The following is a 16,621-nucleotide window of genomic DNA, read 5'->3' as shown; positions in this document are numbered from 1 at the left end:
GAGCTGTGGCAGGGCATCAGGTCCCCCTGCTCTCAGAACTGCTGTGCGCTTTCAGCTGCTTTTGGTTTACCGATGACACCCTTAAAGAAAACACAGTAGTCAGTGATGGTAGGTTTTTGTGAAATGCTGTTTTAACGTAACCACATAAGTCACTTGCGTATATCATTTTGTGACTGCATGGCTGTGAAAACATGTTATTAGCAACATTAGTCTGTCTTAAATTTTAAATGGCTATGACGCATTTTCTAGATCTTTGTGTCTACAAAATGATTTACAGCCTATTTCACTGGTCTCAGCTAGAACTGAGGCAAATAGTTGTTGTAGATCCTTTTCAACAGAGATGGTAGCAGGCTGCAGGCACATTCATGGTTCAGTAACAGGAGCAGTTGGATCCCAAATTGTATCGTTTGTCTATTTTTCTGTGCTCTTGCTTTAAGTAAATACTTGTGTTTTAAAATGAATGAATAGTACATACAATTAACTAGTAACTTTTAATGATGTGAGCACTTTCAAGAGGTGATGTGAGTGTGGTGGAAAGTAATGCATAGATAGGCAGGCAGGCAGGCAGGTAATCTTACCTCGGGAATGAGTAAAAGTGGGAGACTTAGCATAGCTAGATCTTAGCCGGACTGTCGTGTGCACAGTGCCCTTTTACACGGCCTACTGACCCGTCCATTCCAAGTGAGATCTCTCTATCTAGCTGAAGCCACCACCGGGGTTGGGCAGTTACCTGGGACTGAAATAGGACTGGGAGAGACGTGAAACACAAGGCAAAAAATAGAGGATGTCTGGGGAGGTGGCGGGCTCAGCACGTGGCTCGTTTGAGCCTCCAGAGGATCGGATCCCGTGTTAGGTTCAGAACCTGACAGTAAACATCTTGGGGGCCCAGGTTGGAAACAACAGCTTTGAGTTTAACAGAATATTAACCATTGTTGTTCTGCATTTTGTTTTCAGTTAGCAGGAACTCTGTTTTTTATTTTTTTTATATTCATTTACTTGGGTTTTTTTTTTTTGAGTTTTTGAAAAAATTTTAAAGAACTTCATTGTGGTATAATTTCTGTACAGTAAACTACACATATTTCAGATTGGGACCCTGTTTTTGAAAGAGGAGTTAAAAGTTTTGAATCAGGCCCTCCTAACTTAATTATATCTGTTTTATCAGATCATCCTATTTTATTGGAAATATCTGCAAAACAGTCATTCCCGTGTTGCGTGATTTTTAATTTCTGGTATCACTTAAATTATTTTTGCCTTGTATTACATTCGTTTCTCTGTGTGTGCATTGTCTGCTGGGTTTGTGTGTCTTTGCATCTCCGGTGGGCAGACCCTGGCTATTAGATACTTGCTGGTAAGTGCGTCAGCGGCTGAGGGGGGCAGTGTGAAGGCTGGGTTGTGTGGGACGGCTGTGGCCAGGATATGAGTGTCCCCTAGGCTGCCATATGCCCTTTGTGTTAGGGTATGTATTGTCCTACTGAGACCACGTAAGTGGCGCCTGCTGTTCTTAGTCCTTCAGAACACCAGCTAAGTCACGTAGTAGGCAGACTGGGGAGGGAAGAACGAGGAGCACCAGATAAAGTTGTGGCTGTAGGCGAATCAGGTCAGAGTAGACGCTTCACACTGCACTGGTGGTTACTTAGGATTCCCACACCTTTTGGCATCTAATGAAGCCACATTTCCCTTGATGAATGTCTTCTTTTTGGTTTGTGTGTCTTCGTGACAAGACGTGGGTCTCAGGCGGGAGTCTGCGGGGAGTAAAAGCACCAGCTGTTGATTGTGGGTTGTGACCTGGAGCTTGATCCTGAGGGCTGCTTTCTGCAGTCACTCTGACCCCAAGGCCGACATTGCTTATTTCCTCTAACGTAGAACTGCCTTCCCTGAGTAGCTGGCTTTTGATCATTATGCAAAATCCCCAGAATTGTTGGAGTGTGAACAGTGCAGAAGGTACAGGCATCTGTTTCCTTGCGTCATCAGCTGGACAGATGGGCTGCTGTAGAGCTGGAACATTGTCACCCGACGTTGTTTCTGACCCTTGAGTTACGTGATTGCTTGGGATATTGTAGTGGAATAAACCAAGCGTTCTAAATAGACCTCAAAGAAGGGGAAAAAAATGCAGTGCGTATTTTATAAGACCATACTTTCTTATTACCAGAATGCGTAAATAACTTAAATATTTTTTATTTGGCTCAAGTCGCATTGGTATTCAGTCCATGTAAAGTTCTAACTAATCTTCAGTCCTCTTGGGTTTCAGGTGTTAAAAGTGGACCAACAAGGCACGATGTCTTGAATGGCTCGTGGGAAGGCCTGACAGACCTCATCAGACCTCACGAGGAATCGAAGGAAAGAGAGACAGGCCAAAAGGTTGGTGTGTGAAAATGCTGTTTAAACTCGCCAGGGCTGCTGCTCCATGATGTTCTGCTCTGGGTTCATGAAACACAAACTCATCTGTCCATTTGAGTTTAAAACTTAATTACGGTGGATGTTGGGAAACTCTGGCAATAACAGCAGGCGTGCCAGTCACATTCGGGACGGAGTTACTGCTGGCGGGACCAGGCTTCCCCTGCCACTTTGCCAGGGCGCTGCTCGTGTGTAACGGTGCTGCCAGCTTCCCTCAAGGAGAGCACGTCGGGCATGCCAGCGAGGTCGTTGCTTCATAATCCGGGCGAACGTTCACTGGGCAGGAGGTGAAGAGCCCGAGCGCCGTCCCTGGCGAGCTGGCCGAGGCCTGGCCCTCGGCCTTCGGGGCGGGCGGTTCCCGTGCTGGGGCTGCAGGGCCAGCTCTTCCTCTCCGTGCGCTCCCCTGGGGAACCCAGGGAGGGCTGGACGCTGGGTGACCTTTCAACATCCGCTCTCCTGCTGAAAGTTCGAGTTAGCCATTGATAGTCATGTGCCTGGTTTTCACGAGGCTGAGAAGGTATAAAACCACGGAGTCCGAGCTCCAGGCTGCAGTGCTAAGCCAGTAACAGACGGGGCGGGGTGGAGAGCCTGCCCCGGGGCACCCGGCTCCGGCCGCCAGGTCCAGCAGCCGCGTCTCACGCCGGGGAAGAGGAACGGGACACCTTCCTTATCCTGGCAGTGGTTGAAAGAAGTTAAAATTACCACGCAGATTCCATGAACGTCTGCTGTAACTTGGTAGAAACTCAGATTTCTTTACCAACGCTTTCTGGTTTGTCTCAAAGAAACGGAGCCAAAAATGGAAAGGAACCACCTTCCGGGCAGGGCCACAGGTTTGCGGGGGAGGAGATTTGTGGGGTCCCCTGACATGTGAGTGGCTGAGCGACACCAGGCTCCCTGTGTCTTGATTGTAGTGACCGTCCCAAGGCTGGTACATGGCCTCCCCGGGACTGAGCCTCTGCAGAGAGCTGGTGCCCTGGGGCTGCATTTATGCCGTTTCCCTGTGTGCCAGCCTCCGTCCTGATTGCAGCATGGCCACCTGCCTTTTTCCTTTGGGAAAAATAAAGCAAAATCCTTATTGGTCTTCATTCCATGGGCATTCACTCAGTGTGTGGTACTGCTTCTGGACAAGAAAACCCAGCTTTTCCTAAGTGGCTCTGTTTGTAAATCGCACTTTGGAGCCGTCTCTGCTGAGCAGGGTTGTCCCTGAGAGGACACAATGGGTCAGAGCCCAGAAACGTGTGCAGCTGGCTTTCCTGAGCTCGGAGGCTGAGAGAGAAATGAAAGGCCAGACACTTCAAACTATACAGTACACTTACTGACAGTGACAGATCAAATGCTTAAATCACTACAGATTTCTTTGTGTGTGGGGGGGGGTAATTAGGTATATTTATTTCATTTATTTTTTAATGGTGATACTGGGGAATGAACCCTCATGCATGCTAAACACGCGCTCCACCCCTGAGCTCTTCCCTCCTCCCCTCTACAAGTTTTTTAAACAGAGTAGCAAACAAGTGATGAATAATAGCTTATATATATTCCCATAATTGCTTGTTCTCACATTTTTACTAGGATGTGAGCCCTTCAGGACATAAGGTTTAATCGTTCTGTGCTCACTGCAGTGCAGTACGACGCACAAAACCGTTTAGTAAATATTTGCTGAATGAGTAAGAGCTGCACGAATTTCCCTTCTGCTTTTTGAGTGAACATCTTGTTCCGTTTCTGGTGCTTTTAACCATCCCACAATAATGCCATAATCATCATCATATACCTCATTTCCTTTTGAATATTCTTGTGAACTTGTGGTCTCAAATCAGTGACTAAGATGGGAGGTTCTGCATTGCAGTGCATCATTTCTACAAGCGTTGACTCCCCTACGCGCTGGTTCTGTCCCGTTGGACAAGTTACTCAGTGCTTCTGTGCCTCTGCTTCCTTGTGTATAAAACAGGCACAGTCACAGTGCCAGTCTCAGAGGGTTTGTGCTAATTAAGGGAGTTGAAACATGCAAGGACTTGAAGATGACAGATGTCTGATACATAGAGACACTCGGTAAATGTTAGCTGTGTTTCCCAGCACAAGTGTGGGTGAAAATGACACCCACATACGAACTGTCCTCTGTTTTGCAGCTGTTCTCAAAGTAGACTGGGTGGATCTCTCTGCCTGCCCGCTTCCCTAGCCTCTAGAGATGTGTCTTTAGTCAAAATGGCCCTCCAAGTTCTGGACTGGTCCAAACTTTGTGTCTTACTGGACCTACTGACCACAGTCATGCTGGGGCCAGAACAGCGCCCAGGGCATGGGAGGGAGGGAGAGCTGGGGTGTATTTGAAAAACTCCGCACATGGTTCTGACACGATGGTCATCCTTCCAGGTGAGAACCTGTCACAGGGGTAGATGGAGCCTCACCTCTTTAGGTCTTTAGCACGAAATCACCCCCTGGCACCCGCCCAGGAGCACAGGTCTCCCGGTGAGTGGTCCCTGCTCTGGGGATTTGCTTCCCTTTTCTCTAAGGTCAGTAGAACCACCTGGAAATAACCAGGATTTCTCAGCAGACCTGTGTGAGGGGTACATAACGGGCTCCGTGTCACCGCTGACAGCAGCCATTCCTCAAGCACTGGGACCTCTTTTTAGAATGAGTTTTCTGTTTGGCCGCCACACGGAGGTGCAGAGGGCTCTGATCGTGCCTTTAGTGTGGAGGTGGTAGATTTGGAATTACAGCCCGTTCGCGTCTGGTGGGGAGAAGGCAGAGGAGCCAGCAGCCACAAAAGAGGAAACCCCGGGCTGCGGGGACGATGTGGGCGCTTGCCCGCCACCTGCGGGGAGGGGGACGGGGGTGGTGGGGGCTAGAAGCCTTTCTGAATAAAGAAGTCGGGTACTGGAGCCACTTTTCATTTAAAACATGATTTTCCTCAGTATCGTTTCTCCTCTAAAAGGTCCCTGAATGAGTCTCGCTACTCTGCTGGAAACTCTCGGGTTTTATGAACGTGCTTTTACAACTTGCGGTAATTCTGGGGCTTGGGCAGTTTGCCATTAGATAGTGTGCCTGGCTGGAAGCGTGCAGTCTTGTGGGTTGTTTTTAAGTTTAGCTTTCAAATTGAAATAGCAGTGACTCATCCAAACGACAGGTGATATTTATTTTGTTTCTTGACATCTCTGCATGAGTGTGTTGTTGTCAGTCACTCGGAGGAATTGCCACACTTCCTGGAGGATGACACCCCCGTAAACGTCCCCGTAAGTCACTCCCCATTGTTCAGACCCTCCACACGCAGTAAGGTAGAGCCTGTCACCCAGGAGGCCTCTGGGTGCGGACGGTTTGAGGGATGGGCTGCAGACTCCACAGGGGCCTTTGACTTGTAATCAGGTATTTGAAGGGTCTGTAATTGCTTTGATGAACCATTTCTGGCCACGCGCACCCGAAGCTGGCAGTGGGGGGCGTGTGCTGGTTGTGCCAGGTGTCCAGTCCGCCAGCAGATGTGACTTGGTGAAGCCATCAGAAAACCCGCTTCCTCTCGGTGGAGCGACAGCTTTGGCTCGGTCAGCGTGTTGTTTTTCTCCTGTTGGGTATGAGCAAAAAATATTTAGATAGAAAACATGAAAAAAGAATCTTCAAAGAGCTCCATTTTTTTTTTACTGTGTTTTCTGTGTTCAGTGACTGACATTGTGTGCACTATAAAATGTGTGCTTCAGAAACTGCCAAGTGTGTCTTGTTCTGGAGGTGGTGGGCCTGAGGGCCTGTCAGGACGGTGCCACGTCCTTTCTCGTGAGCCTCGGTGGTCGTGTTGGGCCACGTAAAGGTAGAGGCCAGGGTAGTCCTTCCCGCCCCCACCCCCGGGAGGGGCCAGAGACAGAGGAAACTCCAAGAAGCCCTTCGACCATCTGCTGCAGGGCATTTGTGCCCAGGGCGGATTCGAGACGCATGTTCCAAATGCAGGTAGTCACGGCTGCTGGTTTCTAAGGTCCAGCTTGCTAAGTATGGCATCTGGGGGATGTTAGCCAAATGACAGTAAACCATGGTAACCTGGCTTACAAATATCCAGTTCATCTCTTTAAGATAAGCAAAAACCCAAACAAACAAGTAACTTGCTGAAGTAGCGAACCTGAATCTTTTAAAAACCCAACAAAACAGGTCCTTTGGGAGGGGAAGACACACAGCCCCATGACCCCCCAACCCATGTAAATGCTCATTCTTCGCTGAGCGGCCACTGCCCAGGGAGGCGCTCGTGCCCGAGTGTCGATTGCACCCCTCAGCCCTGCCCCACCCGCCATCCTGCACCCACTCTGTTCTCAGACCTCTGCTCCAAGCTAGTCGCGGTCACTCTGTTTCTCTTAGCAGTCATTAGTCTGGGAACATGACTCACTTCTGCCCAATGAGATGCGGAGGGAAGTCTTACTGGGAGGTTTCTGGAAAAAGTGTTCCCTCACTTGAGACGGCCCTGGGAAGAAAAGCCGCCCTGCCCCTCAGAGCTTTGTTACGGCTGGACGTGTCCCCGGGAACTAACCGTGCAGCCTGGGGACCAGGCCAAAGAGCGAACCCAAGAGAGGAAGCGGGAAGGGGCCTGCCAATCTCACGGCTTCTTTCCACTGACATCAGAGAGATGTTTGGACAAGGGACACGTTGCAGCGTTTGTTATGTTCCTAAGATCTGACAGGATGTCCACATTCAGAGATGCGTAGCAGTGAGCATCCGTCCAAAGGCTGGACTCCACTTAAACGTGGGTGGTTTTCCCAAGCAGGTTTTTCACATCTTCTCTGGAGGAGCAGTGATGTCCTCTCCAATCACAAGATATTTATTACTTCTCTTTAAGTCTATTCAGCTCGCTCTCCTCGGTTTCAGAGTTATTGCTTTCCAAATAATACTTAGGGATATGAATTATTGGCTATTAGTAGTTTCAAAAAAAGAAATAAAAATAGCATTATTCAGACGGAAAGGAGTTAAATGCGAGAGTGACAGATAAAACCACAACTCAAAATCAATGAGGCATTATTATAGACTGTTAGAAAATAAAATAGGAGGCATTTCAAATAGGTTTTGGCATATGCTTTTGTGGCTTTTGGATACGAGTTGAGATTTCGTTAATATGTCAGTGGTGAGTCAGTGTAACACACAATGGCTGTGAAGCCGGGGCAGCCCGGTCCCGGGCGCTTCTTACTCTGGTCTTCGTTATCAGTGAATTTCAGTTCCAAAAACTTTTTTTTCTGTTGAAGTTATGCTGTGCTATTTTGCTGCAGAAGTGTCTTCTGCTTTTTACTTCTAAATAAATCCACTAGTTGTTACCTAATTCTGTTCATTTAGAAAAAGGCACTGAGGTCTTCCTCAACATTGATCAGATGGCAGCTTTTTTCTTTGTTTCTGGGATTTTTCACTGTCCTCAGGTGAAGTCTTAATACAAAGGCAGGACAAGGGATGGGAGACTGGGAATCAGGCATGTGGAGGAGGCTGCAGGTGTGCTGTGAGCCCCGAGGGCCAAGGCTGGAGGGGACAGTGTGTGTCTTTGTCCTGTCACCTCAGGGGTTAGGATTTCAGTAGGAGTCTGTAAGGGATGAGGGACACAGACGTTCCATCCATAAGTGTGTTCCTTGCATTAGGGCATGATTGCCTTTCGCCCCCCCACCCCCGTTTAGGGCCAGGAGATGGGTGTACGTGTAGACCCGATGGGTGTTTCAATAAAGCATCTCAGTAAGTGAGGTGATACATGTATTTTTGTTTAAGCAAATTGGGTATTAATGAATAACTCAGATGTACATTTTCTCTTTGGTTTTTTTTTTTTTACTATAAACATTTATCTTTATCCAATATGTGAGTATTCAAAACATACTGATGCTTTACTGGTCACACTTACTGCATTATTTGAGGACATTTAGAAAAGTATTCTTTTTTTTTTTTTTTAAACAACCGGAATATTAAGTCTCTAACCCTAATGGAAAACAAATTTCACATAAGGAAAAAAGGTAGAAGGAAGGGCAGTTAAGCTACAAAAAGATTCATGTAAGAAAGTTAAAGATTTTTGCACCAACTTTTTGCAGTGAACCCAGCTTTTGATCATAGAATTTATCATCCAGTTAAAAAGGGCATCAGCAAAACGAAGCACAGTCTTGTGAGCTGCTTGTTTTTAAAAAAACGGGGGTCTCTCGGATCCACAGATTGTCTTTCTAAAGACACCTAAGTGATGTGGCTGCCAGGGGTCTGGGTACTAGAACATCCTCAGGGTGTGATTTGAAGACAGTTCCCAGACTTTATCTTTTGTCATATTTGATTTGCTCATTTTTATTTTCCCAGCAGCCCAAGTTCACACACACACACGATTCTGGCGCTGCCTGTGGGCCAGGTGAGCCTGCATTAGTGGTGAACAAGATCAGTAATACTGGCGAGTGTGTGCGTCACCTCCTCACTTCTTTTCTCAGGAGAAGCATTTCCACTGTTTACTTACGAAATGGTACCTAAACCCGAAACATTTCAAAGAATGTTTTATTTTTAAAGTGTTTCTCTTTTATCACTAATAAAACAGGTACCTTTGTTTAATTTGCCCTCCCTTTGATCTAATTAAAACAAAATCAACTAGACTATTTCCCAAATACTCATATTCACAATGTATTGATATAAAATGTGAACTCCTGATCTTACTCTGTTCACATCTACGTACACAGTTAAGCATTTCAGGGCTTCAGTCGTAGAACGCCCATTACAGAAAGAAGGAAAACAGCCCTTTTATGTTTTGAACATTGTTGTTCATTAAAAAAAGAAAACATAGCACTCTGTTCCTTAAAAAGAAAACACTTGTCCAAATACAGCTATACGACACCGAAAGGTAATCAGAGCAACGCTCTGAGAGGTCATCACGTGAAGGAATCCACTGACCCTGGAGGGACAACTTACGGATGTGAAATGCTGTGCTTGATTGAGGGAAAAGCACTTTCTGGAAGTTCTAAAGTGGTGAGTGAGGGGTGACAGCCAGATATGGAAGGAAACCAGAAGAACTGGAAATTTGCTAAGGATCGGCAGTTTGGGCAAGGTAACAGGATCTGGGCCAACAGGCAGGTGGAGATGGAAACTGGTCTTCCTGTAGAGGTGAAGGAAGTCAGGGAAATCTCTAAAGGACGAAGCAGAATTTTCGCATCTGTCAGTTCCACGCAGTGCGCAAAGAGGCACAGAATATAACTCAGGGAACAGGGCTAGAATCTGAAGTCCTGGAATGGTGTGCTGTAAACAGTGCATAGTTTCCCACAGAAACAGATTTTTTTTTTCCTGTAGTCCCTCCCCCAATAATCAAAGAAAGATTACTTATGATCACAAAGTCAGGCTGGCCTTCTTAGATGTGTTTACATAGGTGCAGCAAGAAAGGTAATTACCACCTGGGCCTTGGGTTTGATTTGTGGACGTTTTCATAAGGAATCTTAGACTGCACTTTTAAAAGCCTCTTGGGGTGAGGAAGCCAAGCCAAGAGCTTGCTGTCACATTTCACCTGTAGCGCTTATGAATGTGGATGAGTTCCTTTCTTCTGAGTCCCCCACCATATCCTGTAGTTCTAGGGCTTGCTGAAAAGGGACCTCCCTTCTCAGCTGTACGTCTGCGAGCCCTGTGAGCCAGGTATCAGCCGCGCAGTAAATGAGCTGCAAGGATATACTGTACTGCACAGGGACTGTAGCCAACGTATTATAATACCTTTAAATGGAATAGAATCTGTAAAAAGTTTGAATCACTGTTATAACTTGAAATGAATACAATATTATAAATCAACTCTACCTCAATTTAAAAAAACACAAGGGAATCACATTTTTTTAAAGAATACTTTTTTTTAAAGCACTGTTTAAAATGCAGGGAATTCAGTTTTGTTAGTATCTGGGAATTTTAGGAATATTGAGCTTATAGGTAATTATTTCTAAGTCAAGAGCTTCTTTAAGAAATTTTATAGTAACAACTGGTAACACCATCTCAGGATGAGAGAGAATGGCCTTTCTGTCTTATAGGAATACACAGAGACACAGACATACACACACACACGCACGCACGCACGCACGCACACACACACACACACCATCCCACACCATCCCACACACACCCACCCCCACACCCACCCAGAGCTTGTAATTTCAATTTTAAATTTCACTCACGGCTCAAAATTTCTCATGGCATAAACACAGAAATACAAAACCCAGTCCAGATATCTACTCCCTGGTGGCGTGAAATTCTTAATAGTTTTGAGCTGAAAGTAGAAAAATAAACAGAGAACTAAGAAGGCAGATTCTCTGTCATCTTTCAGGCAACCAAGTCAAGATCTGTGTGAACTATGAACCAGAGATCACAAGTGGTCAGACCATGAAACCAAGAAAGTTGGCACCAGAAACCAAGGGAATACTTGGAAAGAATAAAAATCAAATTTTTACCGTGGTGTCAACTGACAAGAGTCTGGAGTTCGGGACGGGAGCTGGACTCAGTGCTGGGACCCTGTACCACCGCTCAGGAAAGGCTCACGGGGACTCCTTCAGCCCTGGTTACCTGGGTGGGGAATCAGGGCCAGCCCCATCCAGTCACTGCTCCAGAACCACGTGACAGAATGCACGAGACAAGTAAGAGGCCTTTCTGCTCAGACGGTTGTAGGAGGGGCCCATCCATCAACGAGGAACGTCTCAGAGGAAAGGAGGGGTCTGGGGCTTTGGGGAGGCAGGTAGACAAGGGGCCGCCAGCAAGTTGGAAGCACGCAGAGGGTGGAGGTGGTCTCTTCTGAGTCACCGAGGAGGAGCGTGGTGGGGCCTCTCTTGGGGGCAGGAGAAGGCAGCCCTTTCAGTTGTGTTTTTCTAAGAACAGAAGAGAGTGGGGCGGTTTCCTGACCGCTGTTCTAGGTTCTGGGGCTCAGGGCTCAGGTAAAGTTCAGGCTTGTGGTGGAGAGTCAGCGTTCCATAGAATGGGAATGTGCCTTGCAGGACAGGAAGATCCAGGTCTCAGTCCTCAAGGACCCCTTCACTTTTCAACACTGAATACGTTTGGTTCTAATAAATGTTGGCTTGTCCCTTTTGGTCTTTTCCAGTAATATTAAACAAGATTTACTGGCTGTTATTAGATTTGTGCTCTGTGACTGTCACCTCACCTAAAAATTCTGTGGTGCGGATGGAGGAGGGTCCGGTGACCGTTACTAGCAGGGAGTGAAGGGGCCGAACTTGCTCCCCGTTTTTATTACCTGCAGTGAAACGTGACATCCAGCCAGGGGTACGTAGATAAATGACTCAATTAAAAATGGCTTGCATTCTCACGGAATTACATACCGTGAGGGTCATAATTTACAAAACTGCTAGGATTAATATTTGCTTTCAACAGAATTATTAATCGTATAGCACCCTGGGAGTAATTCATTGTCTTTTTTCTTAGATGAGACACATGAGGTCAGGAAAGGCCAAGTGGCCTGTCAAATACAAAATCACGAACACGTGAGCTGCACAAAGATGTCCCGAATTTCAGTCTTATTCTGGGTAGTCTTATGCTAGCATCTGATTCTATTCATTGTGCTTCTTTTTGTGAAATTGACAGTTATAAAATATTCTCCAGGAGTGATAGCATTCTAAGCGGAGGAAAGGTACGTTGAATTTTGTGTACAGAAATTTTACTCCACTCCATAGAGCACGTGGAGGTACTGTGAGGGATAGCTCCTCGGGCTTTGGTTTGAGTTTCCCAGCTGACTGACTAGTGGTGTGGAGCGTCTTTTCAGCTGCTGCAGGCCACTTCTGATGCTGTGTGAGGGGAACTGGTTTCTCGGCTTCCTTTTCTGATTGTTCATTACTAATGTATAGGAGTACAGCTGATTTTGTGCCTGCAACTTTGCTGAATTCTTTTGTTAGTTCTAACGGTTTTTATGGATTCTTTAGGGTTTTCTGCGTGTAAGGCCTTCTCATCTGTGAATAGATAGTTTCTATGGTGTCTTCTGTTTCTCATTTTCTTGCCTGATTGCCTGCCTAGAACAGCAGCTTAGTTTTGGACACGTCACATTTAAGATCCTTATCAGACCTCTGGATGAGGATGCCAGGCAGGCAGTAGGATTTTTGCGTCTGGGCATCGGGGAGCAGGTGGTGCGCTAGGATGTGGAACTGGGGGTGGTCACGTGTTGCTGGTGCACGCAGCCAGTGTGAGGGTCGCCTGGGGGTAAGTGGAGAGGAGGAAGAAAAACAACCCGAGGGTGAGTCACGGAGAAGCCTAGCATCGCAGAAGTCAAGAGGCTTTCCTCTTCCTGCTCCCTCCTCCCTTCAGTCTAGAAATGGGCACTTCCCACGGAGAAAGTCCTACAGGCTTCTTTGAGATGGTTCCACAGAAGTAGACGCCTTGGAACGGCCTCCTCTTGGGTTCTACCTGGGGCCGCACCACTAGGCCTGTGTCGTGTTCATCCGAGGACGACACGGAAACCCGGGATTAGCTGCAGTCAGGATCTCACTCGATGATGAGAGGCTGGTCTCCAGACTCTGCCCAGGAGCTGTGCTGAGGACGTTCCAGTCGGATCTGAGACAGGGGAGACCCAGCGGAGGACGCTCTGGGGGGAAACCAGAGGGCAGGGTGGCCGCGCCCGGCCACGAGCGCACCTGCGCTTCCCACCATTCTTCCTTTGAGTCTTTTTGATTTGTGTGGCCTCTTCCTCCACCTCCCCTCAGCACACCCGAGGGGCACACCCTTCAGTCCTGCCACTGTGTCCCCTGGGGTCCCTCGGGCGCCTTTGGTTCCTCCTCCTCATTCACTCAGGACACCAGGACGTGTGTGATGGTGAGTTTGTGGTTACACTGAGCAGCTGGTCACATTTGAATACATCACACGAGCTGAAGAGTGTGTGAGTGATGTGTGTTCACATTCGCTTTGGCTTAACATGCACCAAATTATTATTAAACAGTAGTCGTTTCCGGCTGGTGGAGCTCCAGGGGGGTTTGTGTGTCTAACTGTAGATTTCTAAAGCATTTAATTTTTTGCCATCAGTGTGTATTCCTTATACAAGTAAAAAGTATTTTAAAGTTTTTATTTTAAAAAAAATTTAGAATTCCAATTAATAGGAGATGCCAACACATAAGTAAGCAGTCCCATTACCTGTGCTCTGTATGCAAGGGCTTAAGGAATTTGCTTGACTCAGATAACAGAAGCTTAAGCATGACTGTGTACCTGTGTCTGAGACAGAATACGGTTGCCCAGAAGCCTTAGGAAAAATGGTTTTTAAGCCTGCGAAACAAAAAATGCCTTTCTCACCCTCTCCTTCCTTGAAAGGGTCTGCTCTCTAACTGCTAGATGGACTTCCGGAGGGAAGCGTTTCTGTTTTCCTCCTCTACTTCCTGTCCTGGATTATTTTGGATTGGTTTGGGGACAATATCTGGGTTTCTATCTCCTGGGCTGTTTTTTTTTCTAGGAATATAAAGGGGTTTTTTTTCCCTCTGATATATACTTAAATGTTTATTTTTAAGTGATGTAATTTTTCAGAAAAACGTATTAAAGTTTATTTCTGTGGGAAAAATATTTTTTACATTTTTGACTGTTTTTTTGTTCCTTCTCTTTTGAAATCTCTAGCCAACAAGAACATTAGTCATGACGAGCATGCCATCTGAGTAAGTACGCGTTGTTTTGAAAACTTTCTACTCAATGTAAAATTTTAGACTTTTCGTTCGCACACTGTGCGGCCGGGCTCTCTGGGCAGCTCCTCGAGCTGTGGTGTGTCGCTGTTTCTGTGTGTAATTAACATTGGAGTTAGAGGATCACTGGAAATAACAGAGGTGGTTGAGGAGTTTAGCACTGAAGACCTTCTGAGTGGTTCAGAGGCATGACGAGGCATTATGGTATTTGCTGTTCCTCTTGCCTGGTTCACACCTAATGGCTCTGCGTGTCCACCACCCCCACCTGTAAGTGGAGCATCACTGGCTGCAGCATTTCCCTTAAAGGTCTTAAAGAAACATTTTTGGTGATATTAAAGCAGCTCTCTGCACGTTGCAGGAGAGTTCATAGCTTGCTGACGGGCTCTTGACGTCTTCCTTAGACATTTTGCACAATATGGCACATCCAACACAAATATGGTGCCATATTCTTTGCAACAGATTTTTGAATTCTTGTTTAAAGGGGAAAAGTTTTTTTTATACATCAATCCTAAGTTTAAGGGTTTCAAGAAGTTCATTAAAACACAGGGACATTTCAGTGAAAAATAGGCTGCGAAAAGAGTGCACGCTCCCAACACTTTCTGTAGCAAAGTCCCTCTCCCGTCGTGGCTTGGCATTAAAGGGACTGATAATTCAAACACCCAACATTTCCTAGTGAGAAGGGAGACACTCAGTTTTTATAACTGTCTTGTGAAATATATTGGACATCCTGAATAGTCTAATACAGAAACGAATATTGAATACAAGTATTTTTTAAAGTCTATGTTTTAAAATTAAATTTAAAAAAGAACTTAATAGCTAGTTATCTGCTCAATCAAAGGTTTGAGAATTGGACTATTTAGTCCATATTTTCTTTGTTAGTCTTTCTTGCCCCATGTGTACTTCTTGTCTGAAATTGGGAGCGAGACCTCAGTGTTCTGAGACTGCATTCAGTGAGCCTTGTCTTGAAAAGATGCTTGTTACTGATCAGCACATCCAGAAATAGCTGGCTGCTGCCAAACATGGGATGAGAGTCACAGACATGCGGGAAGAGAGCATCTGGGTTAGAGGGTTTCACTTCTTTTTGCCTTATGTTCCCCCAAATTTAATATTTTCCAACAAGCACAGCCCCCCTGGTTGAAGTGGTGATGGGGCCCAATCTTGACTCATCCATCTTCCATGCCCTGGGGATCCCTGAGAACGTCACACAGGATAGAGGTCAAGCCTTCATTGTGCAACTGAAGAAATGGGTCCTGTGATGGACAAACCAGGATCATTGGTGATAAAAATAAGAAATGCCATGAAGTGGACAGGGGTTTGTGAGAGACAGTCTGCGTCAGCATGGGCAAGAACCAGCTCCTTGCCTTTGTAGTACAGTTTTTGGAGAGGACAGTTTATTTCCTGACTGTGTACATTGTAGTGCAGCTCAGGGAGCCTGCCTGTTGTTTGTGTTTACCGGGAATCTCCTAAACTTGCCAGGAGAGAGGAAGGGAAGAGAGAACAGAAGGCATAGAGAGGTGATCGTAAAAGGAAGAGAGGAAAAATGAAGGAAGTTAGGAATAACACTTAAAAAGAAAAAAAAAGGTACTTGAGGCACTGAGGGAATGACAGACCAGAAGCAAAACGATGATGACAATGATGAGGTTTGTGTAATTAAGGCCCCTCTGAGATTCCAGATTTGCCTTGAGATTCCATTTGACAATTTAATCAATAGGGCTTTTTTACCCTCTTAGAAAAATTATGTGGTTGACTCTCGATAAATATTACGTTTCAAAATAAGTGAGAAGCTTTGTTTTCAAAATAGTGAGAGGCTTGGTCCTGACCACGCACACACTGGCTCACGGAGGACTCAGAAGTAAATAATTGCCGTGGTGGGAAGAGCTGGGTGGTGTCAGGAGATCGGGTGTGGGATGCTGGCGGCCCCCTCAACCCCAGGCACTTGGGGGAGCGACTTACAGCCTTGGGGCCATGGTTTTCTCAGCCGTTAGAATAGACCGTTGGAGTCAAGATCTGAAATGTTCTGTTTCCGTGAATTTCAGGTCATGGGTTGCAAAGAAATTGACAGGAGCACCAAAGCCAAAAATCAATGTAGAGTTTTTTTGTAGTTTTTTTTTTTTTTTTTTAAACTGAGTGTGATGACCTTGATGTTGATGGACAGGAAACACGTCCTCCGTGCTGACTTTTCTTCCTGTTTGATAGGAAGCAGAATGTCGTCGTCCAGGTGGTGAATAAACTGAAGGGCTTCTCCTTGGCCCGGGAGGTGTGTGGCAGCACCACGCACGTGCTGGTGGGGAAGCCGCGCCGCACCCTGAACGTGCTGCTGGGCATCGCGCGAGGCTGCTGGGTCCTCTCGTTCGAGTGGGTAAGCAGCCGTGCCGGCAGAATACGCGGGGTTTCGGGGCCTGAAACGGGGCATCCACACAGGGTTGGCCGGCTGGTGGTGGCTCGGGGTCCCTCCTCGGGCTCCCGTCCTTCAGCCACGGCCGGTCCCCGGAGGACGGGTGGGTGCCTTCCGTGCAAAGAGCTCGCAGCCGCAGGCAGAAAGAAGCTTGGCGCAGACTTGGACTGGAAAGGCAGAACGCGTGTTCTCACAGTCAAATGCACTCTCTTCTGCGTTTGACCAAGAAACAATGTGACCTATGCTGGCGGTG

At 46.6% G+C, this 16,621-nt stretch overlaps 1 protein-coding gene across 9 annotated transcripts in view; it reads left to right on the top strand.

The window, feature by feature from the left end:
• The window catches only part of MCPH1 (microcephalin 1), a 185,880-nt gene that overhangs the window by 34,345 nt on the left and 134,914 nt on the right, over positions 1–16,621 (top strand). For 8 of the 9 annotated variants that reach the window (XM_072950540.1, XM_072950535.1, XM_072950534.1 and 5 more), the window contains 3 exons: positions 2,249–2,358; positions 13,912–13,949; positions 16,170–16,332. In XM_072950540.1, coding sequence (XP_072806641.1) covers positions 2,249–2,358; positions 13,912–13,949; positions 16,170–16,332 — 311 coding nt within the window. The remainder of the gene's footprint in view (positions 1–2,248; positions 2,359–13,911; positions 13,950–16,169; positions 16,333–16,621) is intronic. The other variant, XM_072950537.1, reaches the window with a different exon arrangement.

The sequence above is a fragment of the Vicugna pacos genome, chromosome 26, assembly GCF_048564905.1.
Source record: "Vicugna pacos chromosome 26, VicPac4, whole genome shotgun sequence".
NCBI lineage: Eukaryota > Metazoa > Chordata > Mammalia > Artiodactyla > Camelidae > Vicugna > Vicugna pacos.
Note: the sequence above shows the minus strand (reverse complement) of the source record. Positions and strands in the feature narration are given on the sequence as shown.